Source organism: Pelobates fuscus, chromosome 7 (assembly GCF_036172605.1).
Source record: "Pelobates fuscus isolate aPelFus1 chromosome 7, aPelFus1.pri, whole genome shotgun sequence".
NCBI lineage: Eukaryota > Metazoa > Chordata > Amphibia > Anura > Pelobatidae > Pelobates > Pelobates fuscus.
The window spans coordinates 190,278,921-190,306,634 of NC_086323.1; the positions used below are offsets into that span (position 1 = coordinate 190,278,921).

Sequence of the window (27,714 nt, forward strand, 5' to 3'; positions counted from 1 at the left end):
ATTTAAGTTTGAGGAAGTGGCCGTTTACTTCTCCGTAGAGGATCGGGACTGTTTCAATCCAGAAGAGAAGAATGGATCTAATGATGAATTACCAGACCCTCAGTTCTCTAGGTAAGGTCATCTATTTTATAGGAAATCTTCCTCATCAGCAGACATATTTATTTCTGGAACAAAAGATACATTTCCTCATATATGTTCCTAACCTCATATGTAATCTATGTTTATGGCTTGAGATACCTAAAATCTAATTGCTCATAGGCAACAAATTGTTTATGTCAGCGATTCAACGAGGACATGCCTGGAAATTAAAAATAATAAATGTATTTGTCCGGTATTAGCTAGCGACCCACAGGGTGCTGGTCAGCCGCTGTGCAGTGTGTTTCAACCAGCCCCCTAGCAAACCTAGAGGCAGTTTAAAGGCATTATGTTAAACTCTAGTTCTTTAATGGTAGTCTGGTTCAGACAAAATGTTTCTAGAAATAGTATGTTTAATCCAGCAAAAACTAGAAAAGAATGTGGTAACAAAACTTTGGAAAAAAGGAAGTCATATCAAAATCTAAACACTGTGAGGAAATTTATGGGGTGATAAATATATAAACTATGTTTATAAACGTTATCAAAAAATGTAATTAATAATTTTATTTTATCAAAAATTCCTATATTGGCACTGTTCCCATTGATTGATTTAAAGTGAAAAGTTACCCACTATTTTAAATCTTATAGACCCTGGAGTATGTTTATTAGAGAATTAGTATTTCACACATTAACCACAAATGATTATAAAAATATAATTTATTGTGACAAATAATTAATAATAATAATAATAATAATAATAATAATAATAATAATAATATGTAACATGCGGGACAATAATCAGTGAATATTTAGGTATTACATGAGTATACAATATGGCAGCAGTTATGACCCTGTTATGGTACTTTTTAGCAGTAAACCAAAATGTTTAAATGTCTATCTGTTCCTGTCCAAATTAATAAAATTGAATTGCGTATATACGCTGAAGTAATTAAGTCTGACACACAAGGTTCAGGTTAAAATAACTTCGAGAAAATTTATTGGCAAGTGATTAAAAAGCGGACGCGCAGGCCCTTTTAAGAGACATTTTACGTCATCATTGATTATTAGAATATCAGCAAATAAACATCATTAATTGGATTAATTGTTAAGTGTCGGGATTAGTGTCCACCTATCAATATTATTAATTGGCTCAAAAACTAAGTGGTTAGTCCCGTGTCCACCCACCAAGAGGTGGGATTGTTCTGGACACGGGTGGGGACAAGGGGGTCTTGAGCGTCATTTTACACGGTCGGTGATCTCAGGCCTCGTGGCCAGGTGCAAGGTCTCTTATGAATAGAACATTTCATTACTACTGTGTTCTCATGGCATTCAAATTATACTATGTTGCAAGTTTAAGGAAAAGTCAGCAATTCCTGTGTTAATCATGTCTTTATAGAAAATACAGTCTTTGTCTATTGTATTAGATGTGCTGGGAAATTCTGTCATGTAAGGTAGTTTTAAAATGAACAAGTTAGGTTAGGAGGACAAAATGGAGGATTGAAGAAGTCAGGTTAGGAGGACAAAATGGAGGATTGAAGAAGTCAGGTTAGGAGGACAAAATGGAGGATTGTCACAGTATAAAGTTAAAATGGAGTTAGTGCAATAATTCAATACAAGTACAATAAGGATTTTTTTAATAATCCCACATCAACACAATTAAAGGTAGCTCATTAGCAACATATGTTAATTTTATTCTAAAGAAGTTACTTACATAATTACAAATACTTCCTCTAGAATCCATCAACAGTTATATCCACATTAATGCAATTTACAACAAGATTTACTACAGAAATCTCTCAGCTTTGGATATCCTTTACACAGAACTTATCATGGTATCACAAAGCAGCAGCTTCCAGCCATAAAACGTTTGCTGTCAGCTTAACCCCTTAAGGACCAAACATCTGGAATAAAAGGGAATTATGACATGTCACACACGTCATGTGTCCTTAAGGGGTTAAAGGCAAACTGAGTTAACTCCCTCACCGCTGGTTACAATTCTCACATGAAAAACACCTTTAATATTGCAATTAACAAATACAATATTTCTCACACCAGAATCAGTTGAACTATTTTCTTCCATCCAGTAAGTCAAAAGAATAATACAACCAGGGGGGCGTGTCTTGGCCACCATCTTAGATGGCCACGTTTTAGAGAGGCTCCTGGACAAGGGGGGCAATTTCATTCACAAAGTGCTAATTTAACTGTGATGGATACATTTTACTTATAAATACTAATAGCTGATGACAGTCTTGACATGGAGAAGCAAAGGAAAAACGAAAAATCCGCACCTGCAATGAAGAAATCGGGAGCAGGAGCTGCTGGGGTGAGTAAGGGTGCCCAGGCTCACTCCCCTGCCTCCAAGCCTGGCTCGCGGCTTGTTTCGCCGCTTAAAATCTCGTTGGTGGCGCCGGGGAAATCCCTCCCCACCTCCCTCCCGGTCTCCCATGCTAAATCGTATGCTTGTGCGGTCGCGACCCGCTCGCGGCATCCAGAGAGCGGCGGGACCGCGGCCGCACTAGCCGACACCTCTGTGTGCGGCTCAGAGTGCTCCGAGCACTCAGCATGCTCGGAGCACAAAGCTGTGTCTCCCGCGAGCGGCAAGGACCAACCAGCAAGCCGCTCGCGGTCTCAGCATAGAGCAGCCCGGTCACTCACTTACAAAAGTGACCGGGCTGCAAGTAAAGGGGAGGGTAGTGTGAGGTCTCGCTCCCCATCGGGATCCTCGGCCTCCAGGTTGTCGGTCCCGGTGGGGGGGGGCTCTGCTATCCGACCCCAAACTTTTAAAGGCACAGTAAGGGCTATGGAAAGCCCAGAGGTCAATAATATGGAAATAGGAGCTGCAATGCTCCAAACAAGCACTTTCTCTGCACTACCACAGAGAAAGGATCATGATGCCACAACAAAGATGGCTGCCAGACCAGACATTGTATATTCCACCCCCAAGATGGCCACTGCCACCTCCAATATGGCTACCACCACATTTATGGCTGCGACTTACAATCCTAATATGCCACCTGAATTGGCGGATGATCTGCCACCATCAGCTGGCATGATAATACAACTCATTAAAGATTTGAGAGTCGATCTGAAAAACGACTTTAAGAAGGACTTTGACACTTTATATGGAGCCATGGAGGGCATTAATCAGCGGACGGAAATAATAGAGAATAGATTGCACTCTCAAGAGCAATCTCACCTGGACTTGGTTGAAACTGTAAAAGAGCTTCAGAAGCAAGTACACCAACAAGCGGAAAAGTTAGCGGACGCAGAGGATAGAAGTAGGCGTAATAACCTAAGGATCAGGGGGATCCCTGAAAATATAGACTCTCTGGAATTACAAAGTTATTTCCAGGCAATGGTGAAGTCAGCTCTACCAACTGCCAAAATTACGGATCTGCTATTGGACCGCATCCATAGATTGCCTAAACCCGGTAATGCGCCTGCGGCTGCACCCAAAGATGTGATAGTGAGATTTCACTATTACCACATTAAAGAGGAATTTCTGGGTGCAGTACGCACGTCAGGTCTCACGGGGGACTACAGCGGTATGAAGGTCTTCCAAGACTTCTCTGCCCAAACAATGAGGCGACGCAGAGAATTTCAACTTTTTACCGCGGATCTAAGACGAAGAGGGATAAGATATAGATGGGGATTCCCGGTCAAAGTCCTTTTCCGCATGGATGGCAGGAATTTTATCATCACGTCGCCTGAGGAAGGAATGGAACTCTTCCAATCCATGAATAGAAGTCAGGTATCGCCTCATAGTCTCTCGCCATCTACTCCTCTGCAGGCCAGCAAGAGAAGCAAATCGGACACTTCCTGAGTTTCCAGTTCATAGAGCTACAGTCTTCATTTTCCACGGTCGCAAATCGTTCGACACTTCAAGTTAAGATGTTCTTCCTATCTTCACTAAGGATTTTCTTTTTATATATACACGTTTATTTTCATGATTTTTTTTTTTTTGATTTTTTTTCTCTATTGATTTTTATGGCTTGGTTCTGAGAAAACTTTATCTCTGCAACAGGCTTTCGAGTCCTGCTCCAGTCTGGAGATTTAGCGGGATTACTTTGAATTTTGACTTGTTTCTCCTGGTTATGACTGCCCTTAGAATTTGCGCACCAATGATTATATGATATGCGACTTAACGGTTTCTATCAGAAACCGATTGGACCACTTAAATCTTTCCAAATTTTTACATTCAATATTATTTTATGGTCCCTTGGTTTTTTTTACACATCATTTCGTATTTAATTTTATTATTTTTTATTGTTCTGTGATTTTTTTTTATTTTTTTAAATTTTTTAAATTTTTTTATTTATTTTTTTTGTTTGTTTATTTATATTGCTCCCCTTGTATCCAGCAGCCTTCTCTCCCCCAACCTGGGCCTAATACCCTGAGATGGAGAAACTTTTTTTGCTCTCCCTCATGGCCCCTTTTCACTGTTTGTTTGTTTCCCCTGATAGGGGTATATACCCAAGTTTTTTGTACCCCGTTGATATTTTTATTTTTCTATTTTCTTTGATCATCCATCCTTTAAAATTTGGTAGAAATGTTTCCAGACCACGAATCACAGAAATGCCTCATACAAAAATGCATATTATGTGGCATCAGCGACTTGCACAAATTTGTTTATTTATTCCTGTACACACATGTACACATCTTGAGTTTGTTGTGACGTTATTGTTGGATGTTTCTTTATTGGAAGGCGGCTGTTCGGACTCTCACAAAGTTGAATATTCCTTTACTCTTTATCAAGCATTGCTGTTCCATAAATTATGGTTTTAAAATATATGTCATTTAATGTGAGAGGCCTGAACACCGCCCACAAAAGACGCTTACTATTCAAAGAAGCAAAATCCAACAAATCAGATGTCATCTGTGTACAGGAAACGCATTTTAAAAATGATAAAACACATAAGATTATGTCAAAGCTTTTCCCAGTCCAATATCATAGCACTTATAAATCCAAGTCTAGAGGTACATCGATTTTCTTCCACAGGAATGTAGCATGTTCAACGAACAAAGTAATGACGGATGATGACGGGAGGTATTTAATATGGATAGGTTCACTTAACACTATTGAATATACCATAGTGAACGTGTATTTTCCCAACACCGGTCAGTTGCAGTTCTTTAGGAAATTGATGGACTTAGTGGGTGAGAATGTGAGAGGCAGCTTGGTAATGTGTGGCGATACGAATTTTGTTATGGACGGTGAATTGGATAACGCTAGGGAAGACAATGATCAACAACATAGAGGAGACAGTGACAGATTAGCTAACAAATGTTCCAGATACATGATTGAATGTGGTTTATATGATTCCTGGAGACTGATGCATGAGAATGAAAGAGATTTTACGTATTATTCTGTATCTAAAAATATGTATTCCAGGCTGGACAGGTTTATGGTCCAGAGCGCTTTAATCCCGCACATCTTGAAATCTGATATCTTAGACATTAACTGGTCTGACCATGCTCCAATCATAATGCATATTGACGAAATTGTTTCCTCAGCCCCGAATAGATCATGGAAGTTAGGCGATTATTTATTAAACGATGTTGTAAACAGATCATTGGCGGAGAAAGCCTTGAGCGATTACTTTTTGGAAAATGCCTCACCAGAGGTTCCTGGCGAGGTGTCTTGGAATGCGCATAAGGCTGTATTAAGAGGTAATTTTATTTCTAGAGCGTCTCACCTGAAGAAACTTAATAGCAATAATTTAAGAACATTGGAAAAAGAATTGTACAATTTGAATCAGGCTAATAAATTTGGTCCCTCGTCTTCCCTATCAGCAATGATAGGAGAAATTAAGGCTAAAATTAACAAAATTAATTTAGATCGTACATCTCTTATGGTGAGACGTCTCAGGAAAACATTTTACTTAAAAGGCAACAGGGCCTCTACTCTTTTGGCATCCAAACTCCGGCATGTGAATGCACAATCAAAAATAGCGTATTTACTTGATGATCAGGGGCGAAAAGTGTTTCATCCTACTAAAATCAGTGACATGTTTGCAGAGTATTATAGTAAACTTTATAATTTAGAATGTGATTCGAACCTTACCCAGCCTTCTGCAACAACCATTGATAAATTTTTAGACAGAGTGACATTGCCTCGGCTGTCTCTAGGACACTTAGAAAGCTTAGAATGTGAAATATCAGCGAAAGAGATAGCTGAGGCGATTAAACTTATGCCATCCGGAAAAGCCCCTGGTCCCGATGGATTCACTATTTTATATTATAAAACTTTTCAAGAAATTTTAATTCCCCATATGACCAAATTATTCAATTCCTATAAGTCCGGGGGAACGATGCCAGAGGAGTCCTTGTGCGCACGAATAGTCACCTTGCCAAAACCGGGAAAAACTCCTGATAGATGCCACAATTTTAGACCCATTTCCCTAATCAATAATGACTCAAAGATTTATTCTAAAGTTCTCGCAAATAGATTAACCAACTTAATCCCATTGCTAATAAATAAGGATCAAGTGGGTTTTGTAAAGGATAGACAGGCGCCCGACGGGACTAGAAGATTCATAAACTTGATTCAGCACATCAATATGACCAAAACGCCTTCATTGCTTCTATCTCTAGACGCAGAGAAGGCGTTTGACAGGATACATTGGGGATATTTATGGAGAACGTTAGAAAGATTCAACATACCATCATCTTTTATCACAGCAATTAAGGCGCTATATTGTGCACCTTCCGCCCATGTCTCAGCTTCCGGTTTCACATCTAAAACGTTTTCTCTAACCAATGGAACGAGACAGGGGTGCCCTTTATCTCCAATTCTATTTGTTTTAGCAATAGAACCCCTGGCTGAACTAATTAGAACAACCCCACAAATTGCAGGAATTGTTGTTAAAGAATCCGCTCACAAAATTGGCCTGTTTGCAGATGACATAATTCTAGCTGTCAAACACCCAAAAGAATCTTTGAGCCACCTAAAAGACATTTTAACTCAATTTGGCGAGGTATCGTACTACAAATTAAATGAGTCTAAGTCTCAGGCCCTCCCATTTCATTTAAAAAATTCGGAAACCATTGCCCTTAAGAAATTATATTTATTTGATTGGAGAGCTGACTACATGGAATACCTTGGCATTAATTTATGCAAAAATTTGGTAAATATGCATAATCACAACTTGAGGAAAGCATGGTCGGACCTACAAAAGGAGATCGAGAGATGGAGCGGAATGGAACTTTCCTGGCTGGGGAGGGTCGCATCTGTTAAAATGACGATACTACCAAAAATTCTATATTTTTTTAGGACCATCCCTTTGTCCATCCCATTATCATTTTTTAATAAAGTTCATTCGACAATGATGAAGTTCATCTGGGGGAATAAGCCTGCTCGTGTGAAGCTCACTTCCTTGCAGCACCACAAATCGAATGGCGGTATCGGTGTTCCCGATGTCCGCAAATATTATTTCGCCACTAACGCTGCAGTGGCTGTGAGATTTAATAATCAGGTTGATAAACCCAGATGGATGGAAATAGAAGAATCAAAAATCTTACCGGTTAGATTATCAGAATTACCCTGGTTAAATTCTAAGACAAGACCTGGAATTACAAAATTATTTTTATCCACCAAGATTACACTTAAGGCCTGGGATATTGTTTTTAAAAATGATAATTCTCCCAGCTTATATAGAGCAATGCCTATTGAGTTATTGAAAGATTATATCCCATCCTTAAAAATAGAACTGTTGAAGGAATGCTCTATAACTAATCTTGACAATTTTTTTCACGGCAATGCTATTCTTTCTTTGGAAAAATTGAAACTTAAGTATGGATTAACGAATGTATGTGAGTTGGATTGTAAGGTAATCATTGACAAATTGAAAGAACTATATAAGGTACCTGAAACAGATAAAAACTATAAAACGCTTGAGATGTCTCCATTAGAGAGCTTTTTTATGCAGCCCCACTAGTAAAGGCATGATATCCTTATGCTACTCGTTTTATAACGCCAAGCCCCTAGTTAAATTAAAACACATGTTGTCATGGGAGACGGAGTTGGGTGCCCAGTACGATCTAGAAGAATGGTTCGGTTTTTTTAAAGCTTTAAAAGGTATTTCGTATTGCACCGACCACTTTGAAAATCATTATAAAATTTTATATCGTTGGTACCTGGCCCCGTCTAGATTGCACAACATGAATAATATGTATTCTGACCGGTGTTGGAGGGATTTTGGGGGTGTGGGCAATATGGCCCATATCTGGTGGTTCTGTCCTAAATTAACTAAATATTGGAAATTGATTCACGACCTAATTATTAAAGTGGACAGGACCATTAGCATTTTAACCTCGGAACTAGCCTTATTTAAAAAACTCCCGGAGTCCATTAATAGATCGGACAAAATAATCATAGGTCACATTTTGATCGCTGCTACATCCTGTTTACCTAGACATTGGAAGTCCCAAGATGTGCCATCTCTCAGGGAAGTTTTTAATTTGATTCTAGAAAACAAGGCACACGAATTATCCCATAGAGCTCATATGCGTGGTTTCCCAATATTAAAATATAATTGGGATAAGTGGGAAGAAAAAATCAAAGCAGCATATGGTCTTTGACATATTGTTATTCAAGTGCATTGATGTAAAAACATATTTTTTTTTAATTTATTTTTTTGCCATACACTGTTATGCCTATTTTAATACTGGATGGTTATTCTCTTCCATTTCCAAGTTCCCCTTCCCTTCCTACCCCCAAATACAATGTTTATATTCTTGTTGTTATACAAATATGTAAAACTTTAATAAAAATTATTTGAAAAGAATAATACAACCAACATTTTACATTGCTGTCAATTCATTTTCTTGATTAAAGATTAACTATCCCTAAATTCAGATAAGTCAATACATCTGGATAATAGCCAAACTTGGCAAATTACCAGTAAACATATTGTTCATTTATTCCACCTGCAGAAATGGAATGTGGAACCATATATTCCTCGGCTAATTATGATTCCAAAAGTTTGAAATCTGACCAGCCTTATGCAGTTATTTACTGCTTTTAGTAAAAAAAAAAAAAAATTTAATTAAATAAAACTAGAATATTTACCAGCTTTCTTGGTAGAAATTCTTTAGGCTTGGAGATATATTCCATATATTCCATGAAGGGTGGATGCAAGTATGAGAGAGAGAATTGTGGAAATTAGGTAAATAAGAAAATTACCAGAGTTCTGATTTATTAAAGAAATCCAGATTCAGTTGGAAAAGACAGAGTGTTAGAGTAAGTTTTCAAAGTCCAGAATTTACTTGGAAAAGATAGTTAGATGTGTCCAGCTTTTGGTTAATGATCAAAGACCTCTTGTCTCCAGCTTTCCTCGATTTCTAGTCCAGCTACCACTTTCTATAAGGGGTTAATTGATTTCCGTGATGTGTTTGACAGTTGTCTTATTTTTATGGCCCATTTGTCCAATATCTGTCAATCTTCAAGGAGGCTTCTCAGACATAGTGACTACTTTTTGGGCCATAAAGTATGATTTTTGACATATCTGGCCTCTCTTTCAACTTCTCTAATACAATGGAACCTTGTATCAATCCATTAAATTTAAAAATTTTAAATTAATTACCTTAGTATTATCTCTTTCATGTAATCCTGTGTGAAACTTTGTGTATTACTTGGTAATGTGACAGAATGTATTAAATACATGTATTTTACACACATTGAGCTAATATTGGTATAATAATAAAAAAAAAATGTAATTGTTTCATCCATGAACATTCAATATTATTAACATAGGTACTATTTATATACGATTAAACATAATTATAGTTAGTCTATATGGATATATGTATGTATCCAATATATGTGTCTGGGTTTTGGCTCTTTCTACCCCCCTTGTTGCAGACATGAGTTTTTGTAGAAGATACCTTATCTCTGTCCATTGTTTACGTTAGCCGCATTCCTTTGGTCACTGACTAGAGTGAAAGAAATGTGCCTGTCTATTTGTGTTCTTTTACAAAATGGGGTCACATCTGTTAAGTGGTGACTTACAATATACATTTTTTTTGTTTCTATCTTACCACAAAATGTCTGTCAGTAAAATAGCTGACAACACCTTATAGGTACAGGTTGTGAGCAATCTCTCCCACATGGGCACAAATAAAAAAAGTATGCAGCCCTTATTCTTAGGATGATACAGATGATTCAAAAGAGGCATACAATTTAATTTTAATTGGTATATTTATAGCTTACAAGCCTCTCATGATATTTGCTCAGCGGTCTTTCAGTCAGTCCAATAGTCCTTACCTTCTTTCTATACCTAAGCAGGTTCAAATTGGCAGAAAGAGGGAACAAGATGCTACCTCTAACTGAGAGTATTCATCTTTAGTATCATCGTTTTCTGAAGAGTGAAAATGGCAAAAATATAGAAGAACTTCTGAAAGTGTATATTCCAGCATCCCGAGTGGGTAAAAAAAAATAATAAAAAAAAATACTCTTTTTATAAGGGATGTGGCTGGGCTGCAGGATTCAATTGATAAGAAGACAGAAACTGTGCTATGTAAATCCTTTCTCACATCTGCATCCCTGGATGATTCTCTCCTTACTGCTCCTTCGGTGGCGAAAGCACAGAAAGTATAGATTGAAAATCTAAAAACCCTCTCAGGAGGAAGTTTAGAAGACCTACTTTTTAAGGACACCAAAATGGCAACACATTTTGTTTCTGATGCATCAGCCTAGGCATATTTATTTTTTATTTTTTTATTTTTTTTTTTTAACCAGAGCCATGGGTTTGGTCACTATGGCATGAAAGACAATCTGGTTGAAAGTGGTGGACGGAAGATTATTCCTAATACGATTCATAAGAATATCATTAACCCTCAAGTGCTAAATTTGGAGCTGAGTTGAAGCTCCAAAAAAGTTGTTATGGTTGCAAATATCTTCTAAAGATTACTCAGGCGCCACACCAACCCCTCTGCTATATTTGACTTTAATTTTACCGGACAAGAAACACCAGATTTAGGTGTTAGACTGCCTCATTGAACTCTATTAGTATCTACATGCAATGAAATACCTCCTTTTTTTTATAGTGATCTTAATACTATAGTATCAGTAATACATATTTGTGTTCCTAACACTGTAACATTCCTTTAAAAGATCAAGATAAAATGGCCACTAAATATTGAAAAGAAGATAAGAATATTGTTATCAAACAAACAGATAAGGGGGAGGAGGAGTTGTAACGGACGCTTCCTGAGGACTCCCAGCACTGCAGACAACACCACAACCACCGCAGACTCCACAACCGCCGTAGCTTAACTGAAGCCGCGCCGTCTTCCTTCCACCCTGAATGAACCTCCAGCATTCAGGACCGTGTGGGAAAGTCCTCTCCTCCAGGAGAGGGTATCAGGAACAAGAACTAAGTGATTAAAGCTCAAGGGAGTATGCAGAGCATAGCAATCCCCAGTGTGATATAGCACTTCCCTCCAATAACGAGACAAGGCTACGTATTGAGGGTCAAGAAGAACTCTGTTTTTAATGACAGGGACTCTGCTTTTATGCAGTGCTCCCCTGCAAGGGAGGCGCCCACAGGCAATTAGGCATTAACCAATCACATATCGGTTACATCCCACATATTCCCTCCCCTCTGCTTGTTAGATAATTGAGTTTCCTACTGTATCTACTCAATTATCTCCAAGCTAAAACTCATACATTTTTATACATTTATATAACTTCTAAAATATACATTTTCATAATCCATCCATTCAGGGGAACAACATATTAAAAAATGGCACGAATCAGACCAGGGGTTCAAAAGTTAGCAAAAGTATTTTTAAAACCCACTGCCAGCATGGCTTTCCGGCCCAAACCAGTTTCAGAGTCTTCTATCCTGGAGATAATTGAGAAGTAATCCAATTATCTCCAAGGACAGAGGCAAAACTCCATTAGCCACATGGCAGACAAAGGACAATAAAAGACATAAAAATGCATACTGTTACATTTATCACATAGAACATACACATTCTACCTATCCCCAGATAGCTTAGATCTGAGCGCACATTATTACCAGATGGCGCTCAGATCACATACATACAGTTCAATCGCCATGGAGCCAAAGTCTTTCATACAGTCTTTCGGTATATGAATGGGCTCCATGGCATAACTATCTGGGGTAACATTGTTCACATAATGAAAGTCCCGAATGAACTGGTGTTCGTTTCTTTGCAGGAGAAGGGAAGTTGGCGGCTCACCGGTGTTCGTGCCAAAGTCTTTCATACAGTCTTTCAGTATACGGCTGGGCTCCATGGCATAGCTATCTGGGGTAGCATGGCTTTAACAGTCTGCAGAAAGGCACAAATAAACCTTTCGGCAGGGAAAATAACAGGTTTGAACTGCAGGGCCATAGTCGCAGGGCAGGAGGCTAGCAATAAGTCCTCTCCAATGCCCAGTGGCAAATGGCAGTTTGTCACAGTAGTAATTATGGAAAAATACTTTTAGCTGAAAGAAAATAAAGGTCAGTTAAATGACCCTAATAACTGTGACGGACCGCCTGGCACCCCAACTGGGTACCTCCATCAATCGCTGCTTCCTAGTACCGTAAGCACTGGAACACTATAACCACCGTAAACCCCACAAACTGCCGTAGCTTGGTTGGGGTCTCGCCGTCTTCCACCCACTCTGGTCTCAAGACCAGGATCCAGCTTCCAGTAGGTAGACCTCTCTTAATCCAGAGAGCAGGAACAAGCTCTTATAAGAGCTTAGTGATCATACTCAGGGGAGTATAGTGATTATAGCAATCCCCAGAGTTCTCTAATCCCCCAAACATGAGCCAAGACTTCATGAAGGTGCAAGATGATCTGAGTTTTAATGGTTTAGGTTGGCTTTTATACAATTCTTGAGGCCAGAAGAACACCCCCTGGACCTGATGGGGCACAGGAACACAAAGGACACAAACCGATCAGAACAAACATACAGTCTGTGACACTCCCATTTACAGCACACAATCCTTCCCCTCTGCTTGGGAGATAATTGAGTAAAGTCCTGTAAGTAACTCAATTATCTCCAGGCAGAAAAAACACATTTTTACAAAGTTCAGAAAGTACCCCAAAACATATATAGTCACATCCCCCTGATAGCCCTGAGCTGGGTGAACAACATATCCAAAAATCACCCAGATCAGAGCAGGGGTTCAAGAAATTCCTGGAAGTCTCTTTTTGACCCACTGTTCACATGGTCCCATGTCCAAAACAGTTCCAGAGAATTAGGGCTACCGATCGGTCTCTCTGTCTGGAGTACAAAAGTACATACTTCACAGGAACAGAGTCTTTTAAAGTGCATTGGGCAAGGTATATTGCAGGGCCCATAGTCCTGAGGCAAGAGGCTGGCCAGCAGGCCCCTCCAAGAACCCTTGACGAGGTTCAGTTTGTCACAGGGCTATAATCACAGGGTAGGAGTGATGTAGAATTATTAAAAAATCTTATTGTATTTATATTGAATTGCTGCTCTAACTCTGTATTAACCTGATACTGTGACAAATCCTCCATTTTGTCCTCATAACCTGACTTCTTCATATGAAAACTACATTACATGACAGTATTTCTCAGCACATCTAATACAATAGACAAAGACTGTATTCTCCATAAGGATATGACTAACCCAGGAACAGTTGAATTTCCCCTAACTCGCAACATAATATAATTTAAAGGCCATGAGAACACAGTAGTAATGAAATGTTCTATTCATAAGAGACCTTGCACCTAACCACGAGATTTGACATCACCGACCGAGTAAAATGACGCTCAAGACCCCTTGTCCCCCACCCGTGTCCGGAAAAGTACCACCTCTTGGTGGGTGGACACGGAACTAACCACTTAGCTTTTGATCCAATTAATTATATTGATAGGTGGACACTAACCCAGACACTTAACAATTAATCCAATTAATGATGTTTATTCACTGATATCTTGATAATCAATGATGACGAAAATGTCTCTTAAAAGGGCCTGCGCGCCCGCTGATTCTGCACTTGCCAATAAATTTCCTCGAAGTTATTTTAACCTGAACTCCGTGTGTCAGACTGAATTACTTCAGCGTATATACGCAATTCAATTCTCTTTAATTTGGACAGGAACAGATAGACACTTAAACATTTTGGTTTACTGAAAAAGTACCATAACAACTTTGGCGCCCGAACAGGGACTCCGGGCTATGTCTGGCCGGTGAGCCGTCCTAAGGAAGACAAGGGTGGACGGAGGAATCCAGGGGGAAGGAAGGGAGACTGATCACCTCCAAGTACACGGTAGAGACTTCTGCAGAGCCACCGGTATGTTCCGGCCCCTTTGATTGACCCGTCCACGTGTCTGTGACTGCTTCCCGGGAGGACATCAAAGACAGGTAATATCTTGCCCGGAGTCTTATTACCCATTTGTTACCTGCATTTAGTCTATCTGTTGCCTGGGTGTGTCTAGTTTGGTTGCCCGGGCTGAATGTTTATTTGTTTCCCCTTTTTGGGATAAAGGGGGGGTGGACCAGTGGTAGTTTGCTTGAGGGTCCTGTGTTTGTCTGTTTTCCCCTTTTTGGGATAAAGGGGGGGGTGGACCCGGGGGATTTGCCTGGAGTCCTGTTGCCTGTTTTACTCCTTTTAGGAGCCACGTGTTTGTGGCTGTAGGGAAAAAGGGGGGTAGACCTGTGGATGTGTTCCTGGGGGTCTTCTTTGCCTGTTTACTTCTTTTAGGAGCCTCGTGGCTGTGGCTGTAAGGAAAAAGAAGTTTGTGGAATTGTGGGATCTGTGTAGAATCATAGTTTCCTGTGATCCAATTTTGTGTCACTTTGATAGCCTAGCTAGCTTCACTGTGCGCTTTCGGACCATCCAGCTCTAGTTGAGTTGGGGACGTCCTGACCCGGACCATCCAGCTCTAGTTGAGTTGGGGACGTCCTGACCCGGACCCTTCGGCTCTAGTTGAGTTGAAGGTCCACTGATTATTTTAACTGTGGTAGGAGACTTAGCCTGTGGCAGGGGACTCAGTTTCCTGGGGGGATTCAGGCAGGCATTGCTTGTTTTCCGCATCACGTGGTAGTGAGACTTATAGAGTGGGTTTTATAAGGGCACTACGGGAGTGAGGGTGGCGTGGCCACTTTAAGTGGACTGCTGTAACGAGGGAGGCTAGAAAGGATTTCGGACCGGTGTTAGCTGTTATCCTTGGCCGCTGGTAGTGAGACTTGAGGAAGTCATTCTCCGAGCGGGGACACTACGAGGTTGAGAAAGGTGACTTTGGAGTAAGCACATGTAGAAGGAAAGGGATTACTGTTGATTTCATTTGAACTGTGATGCATGCACTGTATTTCAACTGTACTGTTGTCTTGTTTGTTTAATGTGGAGTCATTTAAACTCCTGTATCTGTCTCTAAGGATTTTTCTTCCCTTACTCTTTACCTTTTCTACACTTCCTGTACTATTATACTATCCACTCCCATTCCTCTTAATAGAGAAGTGATTGGTCACACACTTCTCACCTCGCTCCAATCCGTGTCTACCACCCCGGGTAGGCGGATTCAGTGACTAGTCTACGTTTTGGGAAGACGCACTTGAGAAAGACCCACGATTCTCAGGTGGCAGTCGAGCATTGTAGACGTTCCGGTTCAATTTTCCTTATCTTTCCCTATATCTGGGACGCTGGTGTAGGGGAGAAGGGATTATGGGGCAGGATTTAAGTAAGCCCAGTAAGGGCTGGTTAGCATGTGATTTAGTTGATGACAGAGAGGGTGAGGAGATGGTTAAAGGTGTTGAAAAGATTGCAAAAGTTTGTAAAATAGCTGTGCCGACATGTGGTAGATTACAACCAGAAAGTTGGCGTAGATTGTTGATGGAAAAGAAAGGCAAGCTTGCAAATTATAATTTATTAAAAACAGCTGAAGCATGGTACAGAGTAGCAAAGGCTATTCAGCAAGAAGGTTGGGTTGAAGAAGAAATAATTCACAAGGGTGTGAAAATGTTTGTGTACCATAATAATTGTGTTGCTGGGGCTCTTCCTCAGCCAGCGCCCCAAAATGGCGCCCGGGGGATGTCTATCCCAAAGATCCAGTCAGTAATGGGAGATTGCCAGCTGATTAATCCTCCCAATCCCCATCCCGTCACCTCTCCCGTTTGCCCGGTCCTAAATTCTGATGGATCCTACTTTTCCCCTTCTCCCTCCCTAACATTCCCATCATCCTCATCCATCCCCAAGCCACCTTCTGAGTCTAATGCTAACATCTCATCTGCCATTCCTTCCTCACACTTTGTCTCCGTAGATAATCCTACCCTCCCATCTGCATCTGCCCAGTTCACTAACCCCTCCTCTCCTGCTACTGTCAATCTTGCTGATCCCACTCCGGCTCCTCCTCCTTCAGGCACCTTTACTGACTCTTCCCCACCCTCTCCCTCGCCCGCCCCGACCACAGCCCAGTTTCCCACCCCCTCTGCTAATCCCTCCCCAACCTCACTGCCCACTCCAGGTTCCGCCCCAACTCCCACCCAAATGGCCTGGCCATACCCCTTCCCATACCCCTATCCTCACTGGCCATACCCCTTTCCCCAAGTCACTCCCCAGGTTCCGGTCATGCCCAGTCCGGTTCAGTCTGCCCCGGATGTGCCCACATCCAACATGGCCGCCACGTCTTCCCTTAACCCCAATGCAACTTCCTTCCCCGCCTCCAATATGGCGGCCCCCAGCCATTCAGCACCCCTGATGCCGGTGCTTCCCGGTGATTACCGGTCCCAAGGTTATGACCCAATGGCAACTCCCGCCTCCGGGGCTCCCTCCTATCCCCCGGCCCTGTCTCCTCAGGTGCTCCCCTCACGCAGAAGGTCCCAGATAATAGAGCTAGATGAGGAAGAGGATGACAGGCTGTCCCAGGGTTCAATGGAGGCTGCGAGAGCCCACCGTTCTATTGAAGATCCCTTCGGCCATCAGGGTCGGGGAGAACAGGCCCCTCCTAAATATGTCGCTTTTAACCCCACACAAGCTAGTGCTTTAATGAAATCTCTCCCTGACCCAGAGAAACAGCCTATGCCTTTTTACCGAGGGATAGTTCAGATACAAAAGACTTATTCCGCCGCCTGGCGTGACCTACTGAGCATTTGTGCTATTAAAGCAGGGGATGCATATTGGCCCAGCATGGCCCGCCACCTCAGTACAGATCTGCTTACAAGTGATGTTGATTATCCCTCCGGAGTAACCTTTTGCAATCAATTGAGAGATTGGGCTAAGGATAAACTTGCAGATCAAGCTGCTGGCCTTACTGATGTTGTGCAAGACAAAGGAGAATCAGTGGAAAGGTTTCATGCAAGATTATATCAAATGTTTACAGATTTGGGATTTGATCTCACTGACAAAATTCATTCACAAATGCTATCAGGTGCGTTTGTCCAAGGTGTTAAAGATTCCATACGAAAGGGAATCATTGCTGCACGCCCTGAATACAAGGTTGTTCCCCTAGATACGTTACTCCTAGTTGCTAGAGGTTTGGAATCTGCCCAAACCCCCAGAAGACCCAATTCAGCTCCTCTCATGGTGGCCCGTGCCACCCCCATCACCCCTGGCACCAAGGGTGTCAAGTTAGAGGACGTATCATGTTTTAATTGTGGGGCTAAGGGACACTACAGAAGTGACTGTCCAGAACCCAAAAGGGAACCGGGGGAGCCCAAAAAGTTTCCTACAGGGGAGCCCAAAAAGTTTCCCAAGCCTGCCCCGGCCCCTAAGACCATGAAAACGGTTCCAATTGTTGAGGAACCAGATGATGATTAGGAAATTGGCAAACCTGTGTCATTAACCCCTGTCATGGCAGTGTTTACAGGGGATAAGGGGGGGGGGGCCACTTGCCACAGTGACTTTACCCATTGAAGGCCAACCTACCACATTTCTTATTGACACAGGCGCAGCCCGAAGTGTTCTCAGAGAACAAGACCTGCCAGACCCATCTTTCTTGTCAAGTATTGATGTCTCCTGTGTTGGAGTGGATGGCCAACCGAGACACAGTCCTCTAACAACCCCTCTGCGGGTTGGCACAAGCTTACTTGCTCGTTTTGTAGTTTCCTCCACATGCCCAATTAACCTGTTAGGCGCTGATGTCCTTTCACGCCTGCAGGCGTCTATAACCTTCACTCCAGATGGACAGGTAGAAATGTCTACACCTCTATCTGTTTCTGACACTTCAGCCCTGTGCTCCTTACCTCTGATGCTGCAATTAGATATACCCAATAAGCAAGCAGCAGAACCTAGGTCCAATTTCCCAGATGAGTTAAAAACTCAGGTGCCTGCTAAGTTATGGTCCTCAGGCCCAGAGGATATAGGTCATCTAAATGTCCCACCTGTGGTGGTTAAGCTTATCCCAGGAGCTAAGTTACCAAGGAAACCACAATATCCTCTAAAACCAGCACAGGCTGCAGCCATTTCTATTCACATCAAAGCGCTCCTGGAAAAGGGTGCTTTAGTGGAGTGTAAATCAGAATGTAATACTCCATTATTTCCTGTGAAGAAGAAGACTCTAAAAGGTGAGCCAGTAAAGTACAGGATGGTTCAGGATCTCCGTGCAGTCAATGAAGCCACTGTCCTGGACACCCCTCTTGTACCAAACCCCCATACCCTGCTCTCTGGCGTCCCACCTTCTGCAAAGTATTTCACAGTCATTGATCTAGCTAATGCCTTTTTCAGTGTTCCACTAGATCCATCCTGTCAATACCTGTTCGCTTTCACCCATGAAATGCAACAATATACATGGACTGTCATGCCCCAAGGGGCACAAAATTCTCCAAGTCAATTTGCCAAAGCCATGTGTACTATTCTTGACCCATGGCAAGCTGAACACCCAGAAGTTGTTTTACTCCAGTATGTGGATGATTTGTTGCTCTGTGGAGATGATATACCCACTACTGAAAAATGTTCAATCAGTCTGCTTTGCTATTTGGCAGAACAAGGATGTAAAGCTTCGCTTCTCAAGCTGCAATTCTGTCAACCCTCTGTGATTTTCCTTGGACATTGCCTATCTCAAGGTACCAGACATCTCACTCGGGACCGAGTCAGAACAATTCTGGACATTCAACCCCCAAGGACTTCAAAATCTCTTCATGCCTTCTTAGGCCTCATTTCCTACTGCAGAGCATGGATCCCAGAGGCCTCTCTGCTTATGCAACCTCTCTACGATGCACTCAAGTCAGATCCATTCGGCCTGACCAACGAAGCTCTGGACAATTTCAAATCTCTTAAACGTGCCATTGTCTCTGCTCCTGCCTTGGGCCTACCAGACTATACCAAGCCTTTCAAATTGTTTGTCTCTGAAAGACTAGGCCATGCTACAGGAGTTCTTACCCAAACTAATGACTTAAGAGGCCGGCAGAGGCCTATTGGATATTTCTCATGCCAACTGGACATTGTGGCTAGAGGGACCCCTTCCTGTCTTAGGGCAGTTTTTGCTGCAAGAGAACTCATTGAAAGAACTTCAGACCTGGTCCTTGGCCACCCGTTGGTTGTTTTGGCCCCTCATGACATCTCTGCCATTATCAACCAAGTCCAGCTCAAGCACGTGTCTCCCGCTAGACACCTACGTCTGCAATGTCATCTTCTTCTGCCTGACAACATTTCTATACAAAGGTGTCAAGTTCTTAACCCATCCACTCTTCTTCCACTCCCTGAGGGGGGTATCTACTATGGGTTTGTCACAGATGAAACCTACATTTACCTTCTCTGTGGATGTATCAAGAAAATGCATCCACATTTAACTTTTCACGAGGACAAGACACCTCTCTGTGAAGGTCCAGATTACGCCTTCTGTACCATGTGGTACAAGCCAGACATTACTCCTGAACCTTGTTATGAAGATGAGCTCTACCACTGGTTTGAAGTAAAGCTCACTGCCCAAGATTTCTATTGTGACTCGGAAGGCAACAGCATGGTCCTGATCCAACTGCCCCCAGAACTCAATTACCTATACCATCATTGGGATACTGCTATTCCACATATTCCTGTTACCAAGTTAAAGACAAGATCATGGAATGATCTTGGGCCCATGGCAAAGTTATGGGCCACCATGGATGAAGAACAGCTACAGGAAAATGGCATTGCCAAATACCCAGCAACTGACCTTCTTGAAGCATGGCCACGACATTTCCTGGAAAAAGAATTTAAAGACCTAGTTATAACAAATGACTATGACCCAGAAACTCCTCATGACTGTTTCGAACAGATGAAAATGGAAACAGTACACTTACCAACTGTGCATGAGAATCCATTACCGGATCCGGATTTTACTCTGTTTGTGGACGGTTCAAGGTATGCTGATGAAGAAGGAAAATACCATACAGGATATGCCGTAACCACAACAGGGGAAGTTCTCAAGTCATCACCTCTACCGCCAGCAATGTCTGCACAAGAAGCTGAATTGCAAGCCCTGACTTCAGCATGCAAGATTTCCAAGGGAAAGCGTGCCAACATCTATACAGATTCAAGATATGCTCTGGGTGTGGCACATGACTTCGGCCTCATTTGGAAGACAAGAGGATTTCTTACCACTGCCGGTACACCAGTCAAACACAGCTCTGCAATCAAGGAACTAATGGATGCCCTCCTACTCCCTGAAGAAGTGGCCGTTTTGAAAGTTAAGGCACATGGGAAATTGGATTCAGATGAAGCAAAGGGCAACCATTTGGCCGATCAGGCTGCTAAGCAAGCAGCCAGAGATTTGCAGGAAGTGGATGAAGAAGTGTCCGGTCAAGAAGAAGAAGTTCCTATCTTCACCTTACAAACTCTTCCTACTGACCTAAGAATTCTACGAGAACAACAAGCTATGATTACCCCTGAAGAAATCCAGAAATGGAAGAAGAAAGGAGCTGTCCAAAAGGACGGAATTTACTACAACAATTCTAAATTTTGCCTTCCAAGAAACTTATACCCAGCAGTTGTCCAATGGGCCCATGGGCCTGCACATCTGTCAAAAGACCTAATGGCCGCCCTCATTCAAAAATATTATGAAGCACCTGGAATCACAACCCTGATCAACAGCTTTTGCAGGGCCTGTGTCATTTGTGCAAAATGTAATCCAGGAAGACCAATCAAGGTGCCTGCAAAGCACCTAGCAAAACCCATGTACCCATTCCAGAGAATTCAAATTGATCATATCCAAATGCCCAAGAGTGGGTCTCATGAATATGCACTAGTAATGGTGGATATGTTCTCAGGCTGGCCAGAAGCCTACCCTGTAGCCAATATCACTGCAAAAACAACCGCAAGACGCCTACTTACAGACATTGTATGTAGATTTGGACTTCCAGAAGTCATTGAAAGTGATCAAGGCCCAGCCTTTACAGCAACAGTGACTAAAGAAATTTGGACTGCTCTGGGAGTGACCCTAGCCTTCCACACCCCTTACCACCCACAAAGTAGTGGTAAAGTAGAGAGCATGAATGGCACTCTAAAAGCCAGAATGTTAAAAATGTCACAAGAAACAAAAATGCCCTGGCCAGAAAGTCTGTCAATAGCTTTGTTCAGCGTTAGGCACACACCTAGAGGGAAACACTCGTTATCCCCATATGAAATTCTATTTGGGACAGCACCCAGGCTAGGTTGTTATTATCCACAGCAGTTACAGCTTCAATCAGATGTTTTAGTAGACTATGTAACTGAACTTGCAAGTGCCTTGAACAAAATACATGCCCAAGTTTTCTCTTCAATTCCAGATCCTGATCTGAACACAGGTACCCATAACCTGCTTCCCGGAGATTGGGTTCTGGTTAAGAAGTTCGTGCGGAAAAGCACCCTGGAACCAAGATTTGACGGGCCATTCCAAGTTCTCCTGATCACCGCAACTTCCGTCAAATTGGCCGGCAGGCCACATTGGATCCACGCTTCCCACTGCAAGAAGTCTCCTGCCCCAGAGGAAGCAGATACCGCACAACCATGTACCTCTGGTACATTGTCTCCTTAATTAGTTTAATTAAGGCCCAGCAAGTAGCCATCACTAAAGATGCTAGTGGGTACACCTTCTGGTATAATTCATCATGTACCCGTGTGGCTACCTATACCTTTGATTATTGTGACATCGTAGAATGCCCATTCACTACAACACAAATCCAGAATATCTATAGAGATATCCGTCATGTAAAAGATCCATATGTTTGTGTAGTTGACAAACAATGGGGGCATGATTGTGGCCATTGGGGGGCGGCGGGATGGAATGCCGGGCCTTCCTGGGGCTACAAGCCAAAAAGTGCCTTATCTAAAGTAGATGATCATGGTAGGTCCCTCCTTCAAAGAATGACTCTGAGAAAGCCTGGAGGAGGCACACCAATGAAATTAATTCTTAATGTTGAGCATCCAAGCCCAACAGATGCAGACCAGTATGTATTGGGAATGTACTGGAAAAAGGGTTCCTATACTAAATTAGGGCATTTCTACCTTAAAGATATGTGTAATTCCCCTGAGTGGCAAGGAGCTACTCATATGGTCACAAACCCATTAAAACCACACATCCAGTCCTTTAAGGACATGATGGCCATTGCTAACCCCACCTTTGAAGATACTATGGCCGCTGAAACAGGTTTTAATGATGTTAACCTATGGTTAGAATGGATGAAATATAATGCCAACAAACATAACCGAACCGCATGCTATGTGTGTGGTGGTGCCCGGCCTCATCTGGGCACTGTACCTTTAACCCTGCCAGTAAATGAAGAAAATTGCATTTTAAGTCTTTTTGCCTACCAATATAATTTCAACAGGTCTCAATGTCAAGCATGGACAGCGGAGTATCCTCTTATAGCCAAAAATGTAAGACCTCCTCATGGTGTTACCGTATATAAAGGTAATTACACTTGCTATGTCAAACATGATGGGATTGGTAAATTTGTGGGTAACTTTCCCGCAGGTTATTGTACTACATATAGAACTGTTCCTGTACGTTTGCTGCAGCAGCACACTAGGTCACTGGGAGATATTTACTGGTTGTGTGGGGATTTACAGTTAAGATCCAGAATGGACACAGAGTGGTGGGGGGAGTGTACATTGGCCAAGGCCATTATGCCTATACACATTATTTCTGACACACACACCAACACCCATGAGTCCAGCCACACTAAGGCCAAGCGTGAAGCCCCAGTAAAAGGGAGTTTTGACCCTCACATTTACATTGATGCCATTGGGGTGCCTAGGGGGGTACCCAATGAATTTAAAGCAAGAGATGAAGTTGCTGCAGGATTTGAATCAATTTTTACCATAGTTACTGCAAACAAGAACTTAAATTGGATAAACTACATTTATTACAATCAACAGCGTTTCGTTAATTACACCAGAGATGCCCTCCAGGGATTAGCCGAACAATTGCAGGCAACATCCCAAATGGCCTTCCAAAATAGAATAGCCCTGGATATGATCCTAGCCGAAAAAGGAGGAGTATGTAAAATTTTGCCCGACACCATGACATGTTGTACCTACATCCCAGAAAACACAGGTCCTAATGGTAAAGTTACATTAGCCATAGCAAAATTAAATGACCTCTCAGAAGAATTAAAAAGGAATTCCGGGATAAAAGATCCCTGGGACAGATGGTTTGGTTGGATGACGGGTTGGAAAAAGGCTTTAATGCATATTGGTATGGCAATACTAATTTCTCTTTTTATCTTTGCTCTTCTCTTTTGTTGTGTCTTCCCCTGCCTGAGGAAAGCTCTCACGAAGACTGTTGACCAAGCGGCACCCACTTTCACACTACTTGATGTTGATGACCAAGATTTCCAGGATCTCAACTCACCCTGTTTGCCGCTGCAATCCATCCCTTTTGATGATAAAGTGCAGGAATTCTAGGAAGGGACTAGATTAGGGACAGCATCTGTCGGTGAATGGTAAAGCCCCCATGTGGAGAAGTGGTGGGTTAGCTGCCATGGGATACCCTTGGGTGTGAAGCGTTCGAGAGCCATACTGACGGATGGTTAGCCTATTAGGGTCAGATCTAGGGACAGCCTTGCACTTTGCATTAACATCTAGCTAGCAGCCACGGGGTTTCTGTGCCTTTGGGTTAACACGTCTTCTGATACTAACATAATAAAGTTTTTATCTCTTAGAATCTAACATTTCATAGGGGGGACTGATGTAGAATTATTAAAAAATCTTATTGTATTTATATTGAATTGCTGCTCTAACTCTGTATTAACCTGATACTGTGACAAATCCTCCATTTTGTCCTCATAACCTGACTTCTTCATATGAAAACTACATTACATGACAGTATTTCTCAGCACATCTAATACAATAGACAAAGACTGTATTCTCCATAAGGATATGACTAACCCAGGAACAGTTGAATTTCCCCTAACTCGCAACATAATATAATTTAAAGGCCATGAGAACACAGTAGTAATGAAATGTTCTATTCATAAGAGACCTTGCACCTAACCACGAGATTTGACATCACCGACCGAGTAAAATGACGCTCAAGACCCCTTGTCCCCCACCCGTGTCCGGAAAAGTACCACCTCTTGGTGGGTGGACACGGAACTAACCACTTAGCTTTTGATCCAATTAATTATATTGATAGGTGGACACTAACCCAGACACTTAACAATTAATCCAATTAATGATGTTTATTCACTGATATCTTGATAATCAATGATGACGAAAATGTCTCTTAAAAGGGCCTGCGCGCCCGCTGATTCTGCACTTGCCAATAAATTTCCTCGAAGTTATTTTAACCTGAACTCCGTGTGTCAGACTGAATTACTTCAGCGTATATACGCAATTCAATTCTCTTTAATTTGGACAGGAACAGATAGACACTTAAACATTTTGGTTTACTGAAAAAGTACCATAACAGGAGTATAGAACGGAAGAAAGGGATCAGCGCTCTCTATCTATACAAGATACAACAGAAACAATAATAAATAAGTAAAAAGTGGCAGCACACACCACAGGGTAGGAGGCTGGCAAACAGGATCCTCCAAAAGCCAGTGACGAGATTACCTTCGTCACAATAACTGTCGTACATTAATTAACTAAACACTTACAATGGGGGGGAGGGGATATTGATCAACACTTTGTAGCACTTTTTAGCCTCAAGGAAAATAAATCAAAAGGCTCTGTTGAATGCTCCTTTCTAGAAATAAATGTATTTATTACAGCTAGATTTAAGCTTATTGTAATAATTTTTTTGCAATGCACATCGTGATCTCCTTTTTCCAGAACATTTTAATTCACTTCCCTCTTATCTAGTGTCAAGCAATAAAGTTTATTACATGTATTTTTTCTCCCCCGTATTATTTAGGTACCTATTTAAAAAAAAATATATATTTTTTATTTTTTATATATATATTTTGGTAATATCTGTGTTTGTATCTTGGGTTACCCCTGCTATAGGTATCCTAAGCACACCATCTATCCATAGTAGGATAGCATTTCTTTTTTAGAATGAATTTACGGAAAACATGTTTTTCTGCACACGGTAGGTGTCACAACAAAATATTTAGGAATGGTCAAATACACTGAAGGTAATTGTAAGGACCTAGGTGGCTTTACTAGCAGTACAGTTTAGTCAAATTCTGACAGAATGTGAAACATGCATATATTTAAGTATATGACCCTTGTGATAATTGGGGGGGGATCTGATTAACAGCCAAACTGTGTGCCAATTAAGTGTTATTGTGTTCTAAAACAGGGATTCAAGCCCCATTCTACCCTCCCAATAATGGAGTCCTCTGTGAAGCACATGGCCTTTCACCAGACAAAACCAGTTGGGTTGTTGATAAACTCCTCCTCCATTCCCTTCCAGTGCAACCCCCCTCCCACCAGGAGGTACTCTGGTTTTGTTACATCCTAAGGGATTGACTGAGGGAGGTGTGTCCAGCTGAAGGAAAGGCTATCATGATAAAGCCCTGTGCATAGCACATTCTCTCTTTCTCTTTGAATTCACCCTCTCCCCACTATACACACTCTCACTTACTCTCAGCTGATGTTTAATGGAGTGGTAACTGTATCATGTGTCTATGCCTGTTTTACTATGTTAGTTTAGTCTACTTTCCATTCAACCAATGACTAGTTTTGGTAGAAACATATACTAGCTTATTTCAAATGTATATTTATTGTTTATTTGTTTGATTAGCCTCCATTAATAAATATTATTGAATTGCGAAAGCAAGGAGTGTGTGACTTTACACTCAGTTTTTATTTATTATTTTTTAGTTATTAATGTTATTATTAATTCTAAGTTTACTTCAACTTGCGAGTAAACGTTTATTACAGCTAAATCAGGCATATGAGAGAAACTATTCACTACTTCTCCTTTCCTGACTGTAGGAATGGTATCATATTTAAAGTTTCCTTTTACTGTGCAGAGGGGGACTGTTATTCTAAGATATTAGCAAACATTACAAATGTGGAGTGAGTTTCTCTGAGAGATGTTTGTTCCTGTACAAGCCGGTAATCCCTGAACTATAAATGTGGTTAGTGAGGCTTTATGGACTAAATTTAAATTTGCAAAGCAATTGAAAGTTAAAGTGTGTGTGTGTATACAGAATTTTGATAGGGAAGTGGTTAAAGCAAGGGGTGTGTGTGATGTTTGATAGTTACATTTCTGTTATGCCGTGAAAATATTGTCAGTTTTTCAAAGTATGGTAATCAATAAATAATCTATAGTGACAGATTTCTTTAATATCCCTGTACATTTCTTTCAGGTGTTTCCACAAGCAGAAGTTCTCCTGAAGGACATGAAAAGAACAGGAATACATTAGGCATAAAGAAATCTTTTAATGAACGAGCCAAAGGTTCCAGCTCTCAAAAATCAAATAATGTCTTGGAATCTTATATGTCTACAAATGAGATACTAAACAGCAAACCAAAGAATTTATGTTCCGAATGTGGGAAATGTTTCAGCCAGCACTCAAATCTGGTTATACATCAGAGAACTCACACAGGGGAGAAACCTTTCTCATGTTCCGAATGTGGGAAATGTTATAGCAGGCACTTTATTCTTGTGAATCATCAAAGAACTCACACAGGAGAGAAACCTTTCTCATGTTTTGAATGTGGGAAATGCTTTAGCCAGTACATAAATCTTGTTAGTCATCAGAGAATTCACACAAGAGACAGAACTTTTTCATGTAGTGAATGTGGGAAATGTTCTGTTACTAAATCAGCTCTTATTGACCATCAGAGAATGCACACAGGAGAGAAACCTTTCTCGTGTTCTGAATGTGGGAAATGTTTTAGCAGGCATTCACATCTTCTTAGTCATCAGAGAACTCATGCAGGAGAGAGACCTTTTTCTTGTTCTGAATGTGGGAAATGTTTTAGCAGGAACTTTCATCTTGTGAATCATCAGAGAATTCACACAGGAGAGAAACCTTTCTCATGTTCTGAATGTGGGAAATGTTTCATCTCGCAATCAAATCTTGTTTGTCATCAGAGAACTCACACAGGAGAGAAACCCTACTCATGTTTTAAATGTGGGAAATGTTTTGGTAACCGTGGAACTCTTTTTAAACATCAGAAAACTCACACAAAACAGACATTTTCTGAATGTGGAAAAAGTTTAAATGTTATATAAGATTTTTTTAAGGCATCAATGGATTCCCATTGTAATTAAATGTGTTTTATTGTGAATGAGACATACTTTTTAACTGTAAATATAAAAATAAAAGAAAAAAGGAGCCAATTGTGACAATTGAGTAAA

The 27,714-nt window shown here is 41.3% G+C and overlaps 1 protein-coding gene across 1 annotated transcript; it reads left to right on the forward strand.

The window, feature by feature from the left end:
• On the forward strand, positions 1 to 27,714 carry LOC134568411 (gastrula zinc finger protein XlCGF17.1-like). Its single transcript, XM_063426991.1, has 2 exons — positions 1 to 111; positions 26,717 to 27,714. The coding sequence occupies exons 1-2, from the start codon at positions 72 to 74 to the stop codon at positions 27,586 to 27,588; spliced, it is 912 nt and encodes a 303-aa protein (XP_063283061.1). The 5' UTR covers positions 1 to 71; the 3' UTR covers positions 27,589 to 27,714.